Source organism: Lepus europaeus, chromosome 2, assembly GCF_033115175.1.
Source record: "Lepus europaeus isolate LE1 chromosome 2, mLepTim1.pri, whole genome shotgun sequence".
Classification (NCBI taxonomy): Eukaryota; Metazoa; Chordata; class Mammalia; order Lagomorpha; family Leporidae; genus Lepus; species Lepus europaeus.
Window position 1 is genome coordinate 168,346,555 of NC_084828.1, and position 19,702 is coordinate 168,366,256.

Genomic DNA, 19,702 nt, shown 5'->3' on the forward strand with positions numbered 1-19,702 from the left:
GAGTTAGATTATTATCCATTGAAAATGAAAATGATTATAGTTCTAACTACTTTGAGAAGTTGTTTTAGCCAAGATGAGGTTATGAAGGTGAAAGCAGTTTGTATTTGCTAAAATAGAAATCTACATTGTCTAGTTCTTCATCTGATGTTTTTATTTTTAAACTATTAGACCTTTTTTGCAAGGTAGATGTTTTTAAAATTTAAAAGAGGAAGTATTCTGTCATTATTTTTAAAAGCATTATTGCTTTTAAGAGGCTGGTGTTTATACACATTTTTGTATCTATTTTCATCAGGATCCAGTAAATTACAGTTCAGTCTGGGGCCAAACCACCATGGTTTGGTTACCTTTCGGTTTGATTTCCAGCTCTACCACTTGAAGTTGTTTAAACCCACACCCTGTGCCTGTTTAATTAACTGTAAAATGGAAATAATAATGGTACCTCTCTCATGGCTTAAGTGAGTTAATACATGTAAAGTTATAGCACATGGTGGGGACATGTTGAGAGATGAGTACATTTCACCAACATCAAAGCACACAGTTTAGAAAAGTGCTTAACTAATGCAGATAAAATAGTACTTGGAATGGTGTTTATCATATTGCCTCTGTCAGTTGCTTTTGTTTTTGTTTTTTTAGGTTCCCTGCTATGCCTTTGTAATCAGTCCTTTCCTTAGCTCATATTTCTGGCAACCCTGATAGGATTTCTGTTTGTTTACGGCTTTCAAGGGTTTCTTTTCCAGAATGCCACATAAATAGAAACAGTAGAGAACCCTTTGTGTCTGTGGCTTCCTTCACTTAATATAATCATCCGTGTTGCTGCATGGTTTAGAAATGTGTTACTTTCTGTTGTAGTATTCCATTGTATGGACATACTACAGTTTCATTTTGGGGCAAAAATTATTTTATCAAAGAGAATATAAATACTTACATACGAATCTTTGTGTGCAGATGTTCTGCTATTCCTCTTATGTAAGTGTTTAGGCAGGAATGCTGATTTTTAATGATAGGTATATGTTTAACTTATATTAAAAGATGTCAAATATTTTTTCAGATTGCTTTCATTTTGCATTTCCTCTACCATTACGTGAGAGTAGTACTTACTCTGTTTACCTAGCACATAGTATGTCAGATTTTTAAATTTTAGCCATCCTGGTGGGTAAGTCATGGTATCTCATGGTTTTAGTTTGCTTTTCCTCAGTGGTTGATTAGCATATTTCCATATGCTTATTTGCCTTCCCTATGCTTGGATGATGTCAGTTCAAGTCTTTTTGTCCATGTTTTGATTAGATTGGTTTCTTTTATTTTGAATTCTAAGAGTTCTTTATATATCCTAAAAATAAGTCCTTTATCTAGGTATGTGTTTCACAAACATTTTTCTACCAATGTGTGGCTTACCTTTTTAAAATTTTAATTTGGTAAAGTCTAATGTATCAGTGTATCTTTTTAATCTTGGTACCAAAATAGACATCCAAATCTATAATTAACACAAAGTTAATTGATTTCGATAAGGCTACTATGGTAGGTAAGTCTGGGGAAAGGATTATCTTTCCAACACAATGTTAGAACAGAGGCTGACACTGTGGCTTAGCAGGGAAAGCTGCCACCCGCGGTGCTGGCATCCCACATGGGCCCCGGTTCATATCCCAGCTGCTTCACTTCCAATCTAGCTCCCTGCTAATGCACCCACGAAAGCATTGGAGGATGGCCCAAGTCCTTAGGCCCCTGCCCATGGGTGGGAGACTCAGAAGAAGCTCCTGGCTCTTGATGGGCCCACCTCTAACCATTGCAGGCATTTGGGACTGAACTAGCGGATGGAAAACTCTCTCTCTTTCTCTCTCTCTCTCTGCCTCTGCCTTTCAAATAAATAAATCTTTTTTAAAGAAAGATGTTAGAGCCACCAGATTTCCACATCCCACAAAAAAGGACCCTCAACCCTTATCTTGCACAGAAACATAATCAACTCAATGTGGCTCACAGATATGAACATGAAACTTAAAGTTACTTTCTAGAAATAAACATATGAGAATATCTTTGTGACTTTGGAGTAGGCAAATATTTCTCAAATAAGACATCAAAACCAAGATTCTGTTTTGTCTTCTGTTGGTCTGTATGTATCTGTCATTACAGCAGGATGCAATGTTCTGAGTACTTTGTATTAACTCTTAAAATCTTTCAGAAAATATACTTGGACTGTTATCTGAATTCACTTAAATTTTTACTGGATTTTTACATTAGAAAGGAGCCAACCTATTTGTAGATTTTATGTCATGTCCGAACTATAGCTAGAGTTTACTTTTATTAAAATTTTGATTCTTTTTGGAGTTTAAACTTTTTAATTTTAATGATGGGTTGTCCATTTGAGGTTATATCTTTAAAAAGAAAATTCATCACCAAACCCAGAGTTACTCAGATTTCTATGTTTTCTAGGAATTTTATAGTTTTACATTTTAGATTTATGAGTTAATGGGTTAATTTAAGGTCTCTGTCTAGATTGACTTTTTTCAAAAATATGTGCATGTCCAGTTGTTTTGATACCATACTATCTTTCCTCTATTGAATTGCCTTTGCTGCTCTGTCAAAGGTCAGTTTATATTCATGTGGCCATATTTCTGGGCATTTTACTAGTCCATTTATATATTGTTTTCCCAGTCCCAAAGTGTTTCAATTATTGTAGTTGTATTGATAATATCAATCCTGTGATTTGTTCTTGTTCTTTAATATGTTGACCGTTCTGGGTCTTTTGCCTTTCCATGTAAGCTTTCAAATGAGCGTCTTCATATAAACATATACTATCATTCCATTTGTTTAGATCTTTGATTTCTTTGAGTTTTTCTATATGGATTCTATACCTCAGTATTGCCACATTTTTATGTGCTAAATGGTATGTGTCTTAAATTCCAGTTCACTGCTGGTATGTTAAATTGGCTTATACTAATTAACCTTATATTTTTCAATGTTGTCTGTAATGGCTTCTCAATTCTGGTAGTTTTGTTTGATGCTTTGTGATTTTCTACATAGATCGTCATATTATCTGGGAGGAAAAAAAGCTTTATGCTTCCATCCTAATGTATAGACCTTCCCAATCTATGTACCTTTTCTTTTCTTTTCTTTTCTTTTCTTTTCTTTTCTTTTCTTTTCTTTTCTTTTCTTTTCTTTTCTTTTCTTTTCTTTTCTTGTGTTATTGCTTGTGGTAGGTGTTCCAGTACAATGCTGAATAAAAAGGTTTGAAAATGGACATTCTTGCCTTGTCTTGATCTGAAGGGGAAATCATGGGTTTAGTTTTGGACTTTATTCTGTTCCTTTGGTCTAAATAGCTATACTTAGAAAATTGGCACACTGTTTGCATACTACACTTTAAAATTTGGAAAACTATAGATTTTTATATATTGTTCATATGTATCCTGTGACCTTACTGAAAGCTTTCCTATTAAAATTTGCTTTCTAGTTTTTGGATTCCAGAGAATTAGTTATATACAAGATCACATTACCAGAAAGTATTTTGCTGCTTACTGTCCAATCTGTGTACAGTACTTGTTTCCTTGCTTGGTTATATTGGCAAAAACCTTTAAGTCAGAGTTGAATGCAAGTGGTAAGAATGGACATTCTCTCCTGTTCTGGCTTTAAGTTGAGGGAGTTCTTTATCATTATGGTGTTAGTTATAGTTTCTGGACAGGTGACCTTCATCATATTCTAAATACTTTTCTGAACTTTTCTTACAATTTGAGTGGTTTTATGATGAAGGGATATTTTCTCCAGTGCTTTTTTGTTTGTTTTTATCTATTGAGGTGATGACATGGTTTTCTCATTTTATTAATTTCAGGATTTCTCAACTTCAACAGTATTGACATTTTGGGCTGGCAGTTGTTGTGCGTTATATATATCTTGTATATCGTAGGGTGTTTAGCAGCATCACTTGCCCTTACATTCTGAATGCCAGTAGTATTCTCTACCTCCCAGTTTTTACAACTGAAAATGTCTTCAACCATTGTGTCCCCTGAGCGTCAAAATCACTCCCAATGGGGAAGCAGTTCATTGGTTTATTTTCAGATGTGAAAATAGTTTTGCCGGAGATAAATTCCAGTTTCACTTGTTCATAGTGAATCATCCTTTGTTTACACTTTCCTCGATTTGTATTGCTTATATTATGCCAGTTCTGTATTGATGACAGATATCAGCCTGTAGGGCTTTTTTTTTTTTTTACCATTATAATATATATTTTAAGCAGTATATCTATGAAAAATTGTTTTATAACATTCTACCTCCTTTAATTATATTATAGTAATAAAAATTATCAGTATTACTATCTAGCATGTATTGAGTGCTTACCATATACCTTTTATTATTCTGAGGTTTTTCATACACCAACTCATGTATTTCTCACACTAGTATTATCCTATTTTATATATGTGGGGACTGAGGTGCAGACAGGCTAAGTAACTTATCCAGAGTCTTTCCACCTTAATTTGTGATATATTCTGAGCTAAAACATTCTGCTCCAAAGTCAGTACTTTCTGTCATCTTCAGTTGCCTCACAGAGTGCTAAAAAATGAAATGCTTTTTTTTGGCTCGTATTACTGTTCTCACCTAAACTTACTTATTAGTGATAATAAGAAGTTGTGATGCTGTAAATTGGTAACAAAAATCTGACTAAAAACTATTTTAATCTAGTTTCTACTGACTTATATCCTGCAACCTCTGGCACAGGGAAATTATACATAATATTAGAAATACTTAAGTGGATGTTATACTAGGTAAATGCCAACAACAGCAACAAAAAAAACCCTGTTCCACTTTCCTAAATGAGTGTTGAAATCCTTCATTCAGAATCCTAAGAGGGTGACCATCAAGGCTTAGCCCATACTGCTTGCAATCCCCAACCAATCAAGAAAGAGCAATTATTTGTCCTTGCCTGCTATCCTCCCATCCTCAAACCTTGCCCACTTCATGCTTCACATTGTCTCACCTTATCTGTATATACTTGTCATGTACAACTATTAAAAAATGATGATGTTTTATTTTCTTAGCTAACAGATTAGAAAGTTACATTCCTATGGATTGGTTTGCCCAGGTCCACAAGTTGCAGTGCATAGCACAGAATGGTTTTCCTTGCTCTGTGTCATCTGCAGCCTCATGTGGGAAGGCTGAGGCTGGAGTTACTCGGGTGATCTGGATTTCTCTGGCGTGTAATCTGCAACTCGGTCTGTAGTTTTCTTTTCTTGTGAAATTTTTGTCCATCTTTGGTATCCAGGTTATACTGGGCTCCAGAAATTAGTTGGGATAGTATGTCCTCTATTTTCTGAAAGAGTTTTTTTTTTTTTAGAATTACTATTATATTATTTTTTTAACTTTTTTTTTTTTTTAATATTTATTTATTTGAAAGAGAGAAGGAGAGGCAGAGAGAGAGAGAAAGAGGTCTTCCATCCGCTGGTTCAATCCTCAAATGGCCGCAACTGCCAGAGCTGCGCCAATCCAAAACCAGGAGCCAGGAGCTTCTTCCGGGTCTTCCCAGGGACTTGGGCCATCTTTGACTGCTTTCCCAGGCCCTAGCTATGCCACAGCACTGGCCCCTCTGTCTTAGTATTCACCGTTGAAACTGACTGGACTCAGAAATATTTTTAATAATTCAGTTTTTGCATTATATGGTTCCGTTGTAATTTCTTAAATGAGTTTACTAATATGTATATTTCAAAATTTTTTATTTCCTCTAAATAGTTTTAATTTGTTGGCACAAATTACTCCATTTTCCTTTATATCTTCTCTCTTAGTGTAGCTAATTTTTATTCACCTTCTGGTTTTGTTGAGTTTTTTCCTATGTTGGTTTCTGTTTCTTATTGTAACATTTATTTACTAGACAGAGAATGTGAATGCACACATGCTCACATCACTGGTTCACAGTCCAAATGCCTGCAACAGCCAGGGCACAGTTGAGGCTGAAGCTGTGAGTGGGTAGAGGCTGAAGCCAGGAACCCAGGAACTTAATCGAAGTCTCCCATGTAGGTGGCAGGGACCCAACTACTTGGAGTCACCTGCTTCTTCCCAGGATGTGCGTTGGCAGGAAATTGGGCGACCAGATTAAAGCCAGGACTTGAACTCAGGCCCTCTTGGTATGGATAGGGGCATCCCAGGCAGTATCTTGATGCTGGGCCAGATGCCCGCTGGTCTTTATTTTTTCCTTCTGCTTCGCATTGGTTTGCTCTTTTCTGATGTACTGAGGTTGATTCCTGTTATTTTGCCTATCCCCAATTTTCTCATATAGCCATTTAAAGTTATATTCTAATCATGTTTCAGCTCTATTCTGTGTATTTTAAAAGCTTGTATTTCATTTTCATGCATTTGAAAAATTTTTTAGTTGATAATTTCTTCTTTAACATGTGTTTCTTTGGATGTCACTTAATGTCCAAATATTGGGGATTTCTCCAGCATACTCTTTCTCATTGACTTATGATTTCCTTGTTAAAGAACAGCCTGCATGGCTAAATGCAGTGGGACTTGGGACCAGCACTGCACAGCAGGTTAAGCTGCTACTCCCAAATCCAACATCCCACATGGGCCCCGGTTCGTATCCCAGCTGCTTCACTTCCAATCTAGCTCCCTGCTAATGCACCCACGAAAGCATTGGAGGATGGCCCAAGTACTTGGGCCCCTGTACCCACGTGGCAGACCTAGAAGAAGCTCCTGGCTTCGGCCTGGCCCCTCCCTGGCCATTCACTCCATTTGGGGAGTGAACCAATGGATGGAAGATTCTCTTTTTCTCTGTTGCTTTGACTACTTTCAAATAAATAAACAGATAATCCTTTTTTAAAAATGTAATCAGATTTGTTTTATGGTACAGCTTAGGAATCTGTGAATTATGGCTTTACAGACAAGCCACCTGCTTTAGTAAATAAAGTTTTAGATTGGCTGTAGCTGCTTTTGCACTGCAATGGTAGAACTGCACGGTTGTGACAGCTAGGGCCTCCAAGCCTAAATACATAGTCTTTTTATAAAAAGATTTCTACGTGTGGTCTATCCTGAAGACTTTATTTATTTATTTATTTATTTTAATTTTTTTTTTCTTTCTGACAGGCAGAGTGGATAGTGAGAGAGAGAGACAAAGAGAAAGGTCTTCCTTTTTGCCATTGGTTTACCCTCCAATGGCCGCTGGGGCTGGCGCATCTCACTGATCCGAAGCCAGGAGCCAGGTGCTTCTCCTGGTCTCCCATGCGGGTGCAGGGCCCAAGCACTTGGGCCATCCTCCACTACCTTCCCGGGCCATAGCAGAGAGCTGGCCTGGAAGAGGGGCAACCGGGATAGAATCCGGCACCCCAACCGGGACTAGAACCTGGTGTGCCAGCGCCGCAAGGCGGAGGATTAGCCTGTTAAGCCAGCCAATCCTGAAGACTTTAAAAAAATGTATATTCTACTGTTTGTGGTTGAATATTCCAAATTAATGATCAGATCAAGTTGGGTATGTTGTTCAAGTCTTCTGTGTATTCTGTTTCTCTTAAAAAAGTTCTGTCAATCACTGAGATGTTAATCTGCAGCTTTAAATGAATTATCTGTTTCTGCTTTTAGTTTCTGATTTATGTCTTTAATATGTCCCTATATATTTCAGCTTTTTTCTAATTTTTGTCAAAACACTGTTTAAAAATTACCCATCCAAACTGACCATCTGTTGGCCTTTCTCTTCCCCATTAATGGGTAGTACAACAAGCCAGGAAACTGGAAGTTACCAGCTTTTTTTGTCCATTACTCCAAATCTTATAGCTTCCTTTGTGTTGCTACTACTTGAACTTTAGAGCTCAAAACTCTTATCTTCCTAGCCAAGTCTTTTATCTCTTAATAAAGTTATATCCTGATCTATTCTTTACTTTTACTGGAGTTACCTTTTGTAATAGCGTATCTGAACAGGCTACTTTCCTATTTTCGAGGCTGCATTAATGGGCTCCGTATGGTTCATAAATGAAGACCAAATCCTGATCATAACATACAAAGTCCCAGTCTGTCTCCCAGACAACATTTTCTAAAAGACGTCTCGGTTCCTTCTGAATGGTTCAAGTGCTGTTCTCCACTTTATTTCCTGTTACTGATTCCTCTTCCCCATTTAGAATCCTTCAAGGCTTGCCTCTTTGAAACCTTACTCATTCGTTAAGTTAGGTTTTGTTACTCTGATTTTTCTCAGCAGGCTTATACTATCTGCCTCTGTTTCAGCATTTCATCTATGTGTGTGCTATTTGTCATCAGTTCCCAAGACATAAACATTCCCCTCATATTTTAGCATCTCTGAAATTAAGATGTGGTAATTATAGATTCTATGAAGTATGGTACGAATTACTTCTCTATTTATAGTCATCTCTAGATTGTGGATTTTTCGTTAGTTCATAATTTAAAGTCCTATGTACCTGTGCTACTTCTACGTGTGTACCTGCCACTGAATTCCTTGTGAGTAGATGGATGCCTTGCATCATTCCTTCTTCATCGCCCTCAAGGTTTTGTTCCAGTTCAGTAGACATCTTGTGATGTAATTAATTAGATCAGAAAGGCAGACAATCAGGGATCTTGCATATGTTAATTTACTTCCCAAATCCCCACAACTGCCAAAGTTGGGCTAGGCAGAAGCCGCCAGCCAGAAGACTCATTTACTTCTCCCATATCAGTGGCAGGCACCCAAGTACATGGGCCATCATATGTTGCCTTCCAGGGTTTGCATTGACAGGAAGCTGGAATTAGAAGTGGAATCAGGACCCAGGCACTATAAATGGTGTGAAGCATCCCAAGTGATGTCTTAACCTTTGTACCAAATATCTTCTCCTTTATACTTAGATATTTTTTCTTTACTTATTTGATAGGCAGAGAGACAGAGAAACTTCTTAAATTTTATCCCAGCCAAAATTGTTGTACTGCCATTGGCATTCAGGATCTGTAGTGAAGATGGCCCAAGTGTTTGGGCCCCTGCCACCCATGTGGGAGACCCGGATGAAGCTCCTGGCTTCAACCTGGCCCAACCCTGACTGTTGTGGCCATCTGGGATATGAGCCAGCAGGTGGAAGATCTCTCTGTGCCTCTTCCTCTCTCTCTCTCTCTGTCACTCTAACTTTCAAGTAAATAAATCTTTAAAAAACGTTCTTAATTCAATGGGGAAAAAAAAACTTTAGAAATCTTAGCTATGATAGAAGAGCTACTAAGAGGGAAATTGGTATCCGAGGACAAACTTGGGAAGTGTTCATGTATCATTGAGTGGGGTGTGCTTCTGCCCTTTGGCAGTAGAGAGTTAAGTGGTTTGGTCAAACTGGAGCTGATTCGGAGCTGGTGAACAAACAGTAAAACAGCAGTGGAGTGGCCGTGGCAGGGGAGAGAAGTTTGAAGTGGGAGCTGATGACCTTTGTGGCTTGGTGTGCAGTGGAGGCCAGCTGTCAGTGGAGCAGGTAGCTTTCAAAGTGGTCATGGAAGGTCTGGATACTGGATCAGGAAAGGCGATCACCAGATCAAGGCTGCAAAGTTACAGAAGGGCTGTGTTCTGGGTCCGTGGTTGGGATCAGCTCCACTAGATGTCCTGACAACCCCTTGGCCAAACCTCAACCATGTCTGACATAAGAGAGCCCTTCTTCTATATTCCTGCAATGCCCTCTACTGAGAAGGCTTAACATTGTTCTCACTTTAAGAGAAGACTTCTGGAAACTCTTTTCTATTACCTGATGTACCTGCTAGCCTCCCTGGAAATTATCTTTTGGTTTGGGTGTTCCTTTGGTCTCTGTCAGATTTTGGCAACATCACTGTGTTTCTTCTTCTTCTCCTCCAGTCCCTTTGGAGATTAGATATCAGGAGTAATCTCTGATAGCCTCGGGGAGTTTTCTCACTTATTCACATTTTGGGCTAGAGCCCACTTTATTTTTCTGTCAGATAGCCACTAGCTCTTCTGCTGAGAAAATCAAGGGATTTTAAAATACATATTTAGGAAATATATATGGTCATATACATTCTGTGTTGAATTTAAAGCAAATTGTCTTTAGTGTTTTTAACTTTCACTAGTTAAAAAGAATTCAGCCTGATACATTTTTAAGTGCTATAAACAGGAGATATAATTCTTTCTTCCAAAGTTCATATGTCACCTGTAGCTTGTTACAATCCAGTAGTAGAGACCAATTCTAAGGGTAAATAATTTCTTGAAATGTTCTCTGTAGACACTAAAATTTGAGCTTACCTATCAGGTACAAGGATTTAAAAGAGGTAACTGTTAATACAGAATTACTTGTATTAGGACTTCTAGTGGTACACACTCATATTAAAGACATGGCCTTTTGCCATTGGCATAAGTATTTAGATCTTGTGTTTCCGAAATCTTTAAAAAAAAAAAAGTTTTCTGAAGGTGTTTGTTTTGCTTTTAGAAATGGAAAGATGAACTTTTATTTGGGAATGACTTTAATTAACTTTTTAAGACAGTATAAATTTGTCCACTTTTTGAACTTCAATTTCATGCAGTTTACCTTCCTGATCCAGAATAATTGAAAATAGTACTTAATATCGTCAGGTCTTCTCAAAAAATATTTTCAGTATATAAATTTCCTGAATATTGGTTGTAGTTTCTGAACATTTCTGATTGTAATGATGAAAAGTTTTTAAAAGCAGATGGCTCAGAGTTAATGTGAGATGTATGTTATCACAATATTCAAATGAAGAAAAATTATGTATCAAGGTGTGGTATGTAAACAAATCAGCCTTATGAAAATGTACATTTACTGAACAAATTTGTTCTTTAGTTAGATCCCCAATTCATTAATATTAATCAATGTGAGATAGAAAAGTAATTTGTTCCTTTTAAGCTGATTCCTCTTACTGAGAACTGTAACCAGAAGGGAGGTATTCTTGAAATAGCTTTGAGTGTTAAATATGCATATATGAAGTAGATCTGGGTATCTGAATAACCTCTGTATTTTTTTTTTTTTTTTGCAATAAGACATTTGCTATTTGTAACACAAGTTTACTAACCAACTTTTTGAAGTTAGAGGATTATTGATAAACATTTGTATTATATCAGTTGCTTGTTTTGTTTTTTAGGTAAAATCTGTAAAAACTGGTTCAGTTTTTTGGACAATGTGCTGCTGTTTATCCTATTTCTATATGGTAAGATTTCTTAATTTGAAGCTATCTGAGGCTAACAGGTCTTTGACTATTAGAACAAATTCTCATCCAGGGCTAGTTTTCCACTTCCCGTTTCTTGAAGTCTTGAGGATTTTGATGCTGTTGAGTGTACTCTTTCATTACTGTCATCCTTTTCCCTAGTCTTAGCCCTAGGACTTGTGTAGACTTAAGCTTTGGTGGGGAAGGCAGTGTTCAATCCCTCTAATATAATTTTCACAGCAAGTGAAGCAGAACATTTTCTTCCTACATGCACAACCCTCAGAGTATTTGAACGTTTTAAGTATTATTTTTCTTTTGTTTCTATTTTATTTTTTCAGTTGCTCTGATAAATAAAATGTAGTCTAAGTTAGATTACAGGCTGGTGCCTCAGCTCACTAAGCTAATCCTCCACCTGTGGCACCAGTACCCCGGGTTCTAGTCCTGGTTGGGGCTCCGGATTCTGTCCCAGTTGGGGCGCCAGATTCTGTCCTGGTTGCTCCTCTTCCAGTCCAGCTCTCTGCTGTGGCCCAGGAAGGCAGTGGAGGATGGCCCAGGTGCTTGGGCCCTGCACCCGCGTGGGAGACCTGGAGGAAGTACCTGGCTCCTGGTTTCGGATCAGCGTGGTGTGCCGGCCATGTGAGCCATTTGAGGGGCTAACCAATGGAAGGAGGACCTTTTCTCTGCCTCTCTCTCACTGTCTAACTCTGCCTGTCAAAAAAAAAGAAAGAAAGAAAGAAAGGAAGGAAGAAAGAAAGAAATTAATGATAATTTTAGCCAACTTTTTTTTTTTTACTTTTAAAGTGTAATGTCAGAGAATAAATACAGGCGTCTTCAAAAAGTTTGTAGAAAATGTTTATAATTTTAAAAAATGCATGGATTTCAGAATTATTTTTGCCCCCAAATAAATTTATCTTTTAATATGATTTTTCTGCAAACCTTTTGAAGTACTGTCACATGAGCATCCAAGTTATTTGTGCCTAATTTAAAGTGGTGAAATCTTGGGACACATTCAGTTCAGTTGTGCTCAGCAATAGCAAACCCCTTCTCTAGGACCAGTGCTAAATCAGGAACACATTGTTTTAGTGAAAAATAATATGTGAACTACAGTAATAAACTGGTGTTCTTGTATCCCTTATAAAATACTGGCACCTCCTTACAGGGTATTCTGAAACATTTTAGATATGTGGACATACACTCTCTCTCCTAAAGTAACTGTTGGGACAAATAATTCTATCAAGCTTTTATTAGAGTACGTCCTGACCTTGAAAAGACGATACTGCCCATTATTATGCACTAAAGCAACTAGCCCTTTTAATTTTGAGAATTTCAAAGCATATCCAGGTTATCTTAATAGTCCTTTTAGTTGTTGTTGCTAAGTGCTAATATTCATTATTCTTTCAGTCAAGCATCTTGCAATGAATTTACTCTCAAAAATGAGTAAAATAAAAGCACTTTGATCTATAACTTAAAACTCCTTATCTCTGTAAGAGTTTGGTTAGTGCCAATTCACAAATAATAATGTTCTTTAGATTTTGTATTAAATGAATCTAATTTGAACATTTCTCCAGTGAATTTTGAAAAGCATATTTGACTTATGAAATCAATATAATTATTAATAAAAGTAAGGAGATAGGTCACTTATAGGTTAAATAAATGCATAAATGTCTCTCAACATTGCTAAAAATCCTAATGTGTTATGTTTGCTCAGTATTTGATTTAACTTAGCATTTCTTTCCCCATAGGTCTCTGCTTGGGGTGGTTATGTATTTATCATCAACCTTATTCCACTGCATGTATTTGTATTATTACTAATGCAGAGATACAGCAAAAGGGTCTACATAGGTAAGTGATTTGACTTAAAAATGTCACTAAGGAGTGTTTCATACACATACATTCGTTTCATTGGACAGATATTTCTGTTTTGATCTGTTTTACACATGAAATGATAAAAAACAATGCTTGGGCCGGCACCGCGGCTCACTAGGCTAATCCTCCACCTGCGGTACTGGCACACCGGGTTCTAGTCCTGGTCGGGGTGCCAGATTCTGTCCCGGTTGCCCCTCTTCCAGGCTAACTCTCTGCTGTGGCCCGGGAGTGCAGTGGAGGATGGTCCAAGTGCAAAAAAAAAAAAAAAAAAAGCAATGCTTGATATTAAAAAGGAAGGTCCCTGTTTTTACATATATATTTAAATTTACATATATATTTAGGCATCTGCTTTTCTTGTTGAGTTTTGTCTTTATAGAAATTAGCCTGGTTTTAAAACTTGTGAACCTCTTCTCTTAATTTTGAGGACTAGACATATATTTTACAGAAATCATTCTTATTTTTGTATCACACTTAGATTCAGCTTATTTGCCACAAGAGATTTATATCAAGGCAAATAGTTGAGTAAGCTTTTTGAAAGTTTTTGTTTGAAAGGCAGAGAGAGGGAAGGAAAGGGCTGGCACCATGGCTCACTTGGCTAATCCTCCACTTGCGGCGCCGGCACCCTGGGTTCTAGTCCCGGTTGGGGCTCCGGATTCTGTCCCAGTTGCTCCTCTTCCGGTCCAGCTCTCTGCTGTGGCCCGGGAAGGCAGTGGAGGGTGGCCCAGGTGCTTGGGCCCTGCACCCGCATGGGAGACCAGGAGGAAGCACCTGGCTCCTGGCTCCGGATCAGCGCAGCACGCTGGCCGTAGCAGCCATTTGGGGGGTGAACCAGTGGAAAGGAAGACCTTTCTCTCTCTCTCTCTCTCTTTCACTGTGTAACTCTGCCTGTCAAAAAAAAAAAAAAAAGAGAGGGAGAGGGTGAGGTAGAGAGAGAAAATGAATCTTCCATCTGCTGGTTCACTTCCCAGATGCCTGCAACAGCCAGGGATAGGCCAGAGCCAGGAACTCCATCTGTATTGTCCATGTGAGGGCAGTAATCCAAGCACGTAAGCCATCATCTGCTGCCTTCCATACGCGTTAACAGGAAGCTGGAGTGGAAGCAGGGCTGGGACTTGATCCCGGGTTTTCCAGTGTGAGATTCAGGCTTCCTAAGTAGCAGCTTAACCTGCTGCGTCACCTTTCCTGCTCCTAAATAAACTTGTAAAAGCCCTGGTTTAGTCTGTTTTCATGAACACCTTATAACCAGTCCTTTGACTAAGATGCTTAGTGGTAGAGCATATCTTGCCTTTCAGAGTTCATTTTCTGTGATAAATCTAGAACTTTTATAGGTTGAATGAATCAGAGCAATTGTGATTTGAAACCAGTATCTATATTATAGTATCTATTATTATAATGATGTTGGGAAATAGTAACAAAGATAAAGCTTGGTTTCTTAAATCGGTTCATTTTTTGAAGTGTCAAAAAGTTTACCATAGAGGCCGGCGCCGCGGCTCAAGAGGCTAATCCTCCGCCTTGCAGCACCGGCACACTGGGTTCTAGTCCCAGTCGGGGCGCCGGACTCTGTCCCAGTTGCCCTTCTTCCAGGCCAGCTCTCTGCTTTGGCCCGGGAGTGCAGTGGAGGATGGCCCAAGTGCTTGGGTCCTGCACCCCATGGGAGACCAGGAGAAGGCACCTGGCTCCTGGCTTGGGATCAGCGCTGTGTGCCGGCCACAGCATGCCGGCCGCGGCGGCCGTTGGAGGGTGAACCAATGGCAAAGGACGACCTTTCTCTCTGTCTCTCTCTCTCACTGTCCACTCTGCCTGTCAAAATAAATAAATAAATAAAATTTTTAAAAAAGTTTACCATAGAGTTCCCATATGTCCAGTCAGTTCCACTTCTAAGTATTTGCCCAAGAGAACAGAAAATATATGTAAAATTATACTATTTAGTATTCCTAATAACAAAAAAAAGTCGTACATAAAAGATTACATAGGATAGGATTCTGTTTGTGTGCCGTGTCCAGAAGAGGCAAATCTATAGAGACAAGAGAACATCTTAGTGTTTGCCGGAGGTTTGGGGAGGCAAAGAATGGTAGAGAGGAGAGTATAGGAGTGACTGCCACTAGATACAGGTGTTTATAGCATAGGAATTGTTTATCAAGAAAATTAGAAGTAAATAAAAACAAAATTTGTAAATTATGTGTAGCTGTTCAGTATAGTTTATAGTAATTTCCATTGAAATAATATGTATTAAATTCTTACTATGTACCACAAGCTACTCTCAGTTCTTTACAAGTATTCACCTCATGTAATATTCATAATGAGAAAACAGGAAGAAACAACATGAACTAGTAATGAAGTGAGCCCATGATGCTAAACTATGTTCCTCCTGTATAGTTGAATATCATTCTATAATACCTGTTGACCCTGAAATTACAATGTACAATAATTGGTATCCAGAAGAAAGAAGGGTAGCTTAAAATATAATCCTGAGAGCTTTGGTGTTAAAAAACTTTTTAAGTTAAATACTTACAGTTGAGGAGCTAAGTTTTTTGGTTGATTTACAGTTTGGGTGGGGAGTGTCCTGTGATGTAATGATCAGGGAAATAGAGTAGGAAGATGCATTTTTATATCTGGTCCTTGCCACCCACTGTGTGAAAAGTGAATTGAGTTCTTGACTCCGGGCTTTGGCCTGGCTCATCCCTGTTTTTTGTGGACCTTTGAGAGTATGCCAGCAGATAAAAGATACCTATCTCTTACACTGTTTCAAGTAAAATAAATAAATAAAAATTAGAAAAAAATGGAAAGAGATGTACTTTTTTGAAATGCCCATAGGTCAGGAAGAGCCGAAAGAGACATTAGAAGTAGTCTGGGACTGGGTAAGCCTGCGCCTGTGATGCTGGCATCCCTTGTGGGCACTGGTTCAAGGTCCTGACTGCTCCATGTCCAGTCCAGCTCCCTGCTAACGGCCTAGGATAAGCAGTGTAAGATGGCCCGAGAGCTCAGGCCCCTGCCACCCACCTGGGGGACTCGGAACAGGCTCCCGGCTTCAGCCTGACTCAGCCCAGGCTATTCGCAGCCATCTAGGGAGCAAACCTGCAGATGGAAGCCCTCTCTGGTCTCTCTTCTCTCTGTACCTCTAACTTCCAAATAAATAAATCCTAAAGAGAACAAAAAGTTAGTAGTCTGATAAATATTTTTTCTAGTGATCAAATGGAAATATTTTCTACATAAAGTTTAAAGCACAAGAAGTGTCCAGCTCCCCTCAGATATTTTACCTAAAAATGTGAAAATTGAGAAAGGACTTTGGCTCTTGAAAATATTCTTTCATAGGAAAGAAAAATAAAATGGTTTAGGGATGTATGTGTGTGTGTATGTGTACATATATATATACATAAAATTAGTAAACATCTCAAATAATCCTTATCGTGTTCAGATTCTCCACTCTACCTTGCTTATTTCATCTCTTTAACTATAATTAAGAATGTTTTTGGTGATTTTTACTTTCATTGGGTATACTTTTAAATAGATGGAAAGTAGTTTTAAAAAGCAAGTGTTTCTTTCATTCAAAATGTCTCAGGATTTGAATATAGTTTCTCCTAATTTAATGGTCCTGATAAATCTGGAAGCATCATAAAGTGTGTGTACAGGTTGTTAGTTTTAGCACTTAACATCCTTTTCTATAGTTTTCACTTCCATTATGCAGAAATAATTAGATAAACAACAATTGGTAAGTGACAAGGTTATATTAATCAGAAGTTTGGTTGTATCGTAAGTATCAAATTAATTTAAAATGAATTTAATGGAAATTCATTTTAATGGTTTTGTTCTAAGATGTTAAATCCTGTAAATGGCTGCCTGGTTTTATATTAGCGGCAGGTTAAGTTTTACCAAGATGACATTAATGTTATAACCTACTTACAAGGATTAAATATGTCTGTGTAACATTCAAATGATTTTTCTAAGCTATCTGGAATGTTATCAGTGATGCTCTAACTTAAGTTACTTGTTTTGGATTTCTTTTAAATTGTACCTTCAGGGTATATGAGCCAAGAGTAGACAGGCAAACAGGACAACCATAACTACTCTCCCCTATTTTTTTCCCTAGGTTTGCTTTAAAATTAGAAGTTTTACCATATTGATTATGTAAAGCTAGGTTTCCAGATCAATGTTGTAATGGGCATTGGAGCTAGTTGCAGGAAAGGTCTAGGGGATTTTCCTTAGACTTGTTTCTCCAACTTAAGGATCTCCTTGTAGCTTTGTCAGTTAGAGTTCTAGAGGTTATCTAGGGGAAAAAATCCCTGTCCAGTGCACATGCAAATGGAAGATGTTGCTGCTGCTTTCCCCATACCATTAGTGTCACTCCGTATTTAGTTTCTGTGTTAAGATTCAAACTATTTAGAGCAAGGGTCCTACCTATACTAGTAATCATTGGCTTGATCAAAAAGTCTTTTTTCAGTGAATTGGAATAATGTTCTACAAACTGAACAGATGTGATAAGTCATTTGGTACTCAGACAAATAGTCGTGGTTGGGATTTCTTTTAAGTATCTTAGTCCAGAAGAATTAACTTCTATATAGACATTAAAGGAGTCTTAGTGGTATTACATGAATTTAGGAACCCAATTTATGGTAATACACTAATTTAGAATTTAAAAAGGATATGGTAGAGGCCTACACTGTGGCATAGTGGGCTAAGCCTCCACCTGTGGATGCCAGCATCCCATATGAGCACCGGTTCATATCTCGGCTGCTCCTCTTCCGATGAAGCTCCTGGCTCTTGGCTCCTGGCTCCTGGCTCCTAGCTCTGGATCGTCCCAGCTCTGGTCATTGCAGCCATTTAGGGAGTGAACCAGTGGATGGAAGACCTTTCTGTCTCTCCCTCTCTCTAACTCTACCTCTCAAATAAATAAAGTCTTTAAAAAGAAAAAAAGATATGGTACAAAGGACAATAGTAACGTGGTTTGTGATTTCATGTAGTTGCTTCAACATGATAAAACTAGAATTTTAATCCAGATGCATTTTGACAAAAGTTTTTTCTATACAATTATTGTTTTCATTGTAGATATCAGTATGAGATATATGTGCTATTTTTTTAATGTTGTGCTTATCTCAGGTGTTTTTAAACAAGTCTTTGTTTTTGCAAATCTGGAGCTTAAGTTAATCTTATGTTTCCCTCTGCTGCTCAAGAAAAACGAGTTCTTATGTTTTATGTGTCAGTAGGTTGAATCTTTAATACATGTCAATTTCTTTCCATTTTCCATCCTGCATATTTACTAAGGTTCGAGTCACCAAAAATGATCACAAAGTCATAAGACATCTTATTAATAAGTTGGCCATTCTTACAAATCTTGAATCATATTTGTTAATGAAGCAAAACTGATTGGATTTTACTGTATTTCCCCACTGTGTTTCTTTTGATTGATGCCATTTTGGTTGAGAGTGAAATTGGATAGCAAAGGCATATTTTATTGGCTATTTCCATTAAATATCAACCAGGAGATAAAGCAGCTCCAAAATGCTAATGTGATGTCAACAAGGGTTTAAATTAATGGGAATATAATAATCACATAACCTAAATTTTGTTTACATAAAAGGAAGTGTAACAGTAACCTAGGAGTGTGAGGAGTTCTGCCCAGCATGTGTTGTAATGCTCTTTCAGAGAGAAGACAGTTAAAGCTTAGTTTGGAGAACAGCAGAAACTTCGTTAATACTTAATTTTCGGTGGAACTTGAACCAGACTTTTTGGTGTCGTTTGTTGTACAGAACAATTTGTTTGAGCATATTAAGTGAAGGGCAGTGGTATATTGCCTCTGGATTATAAAATAAGTACAGCACTTTAAAAATATGTCTAGGCTATGTTTAAATTATTTTTTGTCTGTTCTAGATGGAAAACATTTTTATTTTTTCTTTGGTTAAAAATAATTCAATTGAATGATGCATGTGTGTGTGTGTTTACACATATGTGAGGGAGTTTTCAGAAAATTTATGGGAAATGCATATTATGAAAATGCAAGGATTTCAAAAAATGTTTGCAACAAAGTATATCCTTTATCTTTTATTTATTTCTAACACATTAGAAGGCTAATTTGTAGTGATGAATGCCAGTAACTGTGCTTCCACAGGATGGCAGTGTGGTAACATTTTCATGATGTAATAAGTGATTTACAACATTAATGGCGGTGTACATTTTCTTAGAACTCACCACTTTGATGGAGTGCTTTATTCTTCTGGTTTAAAGGGTAAGAAAAATAAATTAACATGGTTGGTTTAAAAGTTGGAGTAGTTCAGGGATAATAGTTTGGCCATGGTTTCTAGAAAGTTCTTAAGAATTGGTAGAGGATGATTGCTATGGATTTCTGTTGGGAGTTTTTGAGACCATTAGAGATCAATATATTTGTTGTCAACTGCCTCTTCCATACCCATGTCAAAAGCAAAAGAAAGCTCCCCCAAACCCTATTTAAATTTTTATAGGGTATTTTTTTTCTTCCACCAATATTGCATATACTTGTTTCATTGTATTATGGTTGTGTACATCTCTGCTTTACCAGCTTCTAGAGGAAAGGATTGATGATAATAGATTTTTCTGTTTTTAAAATGACTTGACCATCGTGCATGTAAAGTTAATGTTTAAATGCATAGGTTAAGTAATTCAAAAGTATTAGATGCTGTAGTACAAAGTCGGGACAAAAACAGTGGGGATACGTTGTGGTTAAGACTTGAATTATTTCTCCATTTTTATTGATGTGCTAGTTTCTTTTTTT

General features: G+C 37.5%; 1 protein-coding gene across 2 annotated transcripts in view; it reads left to right on the forward strand.

Annotated features, from left to right (window-relative positions):
* Positions 1–19,702, forward strand: part of STT3B (STT3 oligosaccharyltransferase complex catalytic subunit B) — a 109,094-nt gene that overhangs the window by 61,397 nt on the left and 27,995 nt on the right. For both annotated transcript variants that reach the window (XM_062215682.1, XM_062215690.1), the window contains exons 4-5: positions 11,032–11,097; positions 12,837–12,936. In XM_062215682.1, the coding sequence (XP_062071666.1) occupies positions 11,032–11,097; positions 12,837–12,936 (166 nt within the window). The remainder of the gene's footprint in view (positions 1–11,031; positions 11,098–12,836; positions 12,937–19,702) is intronic.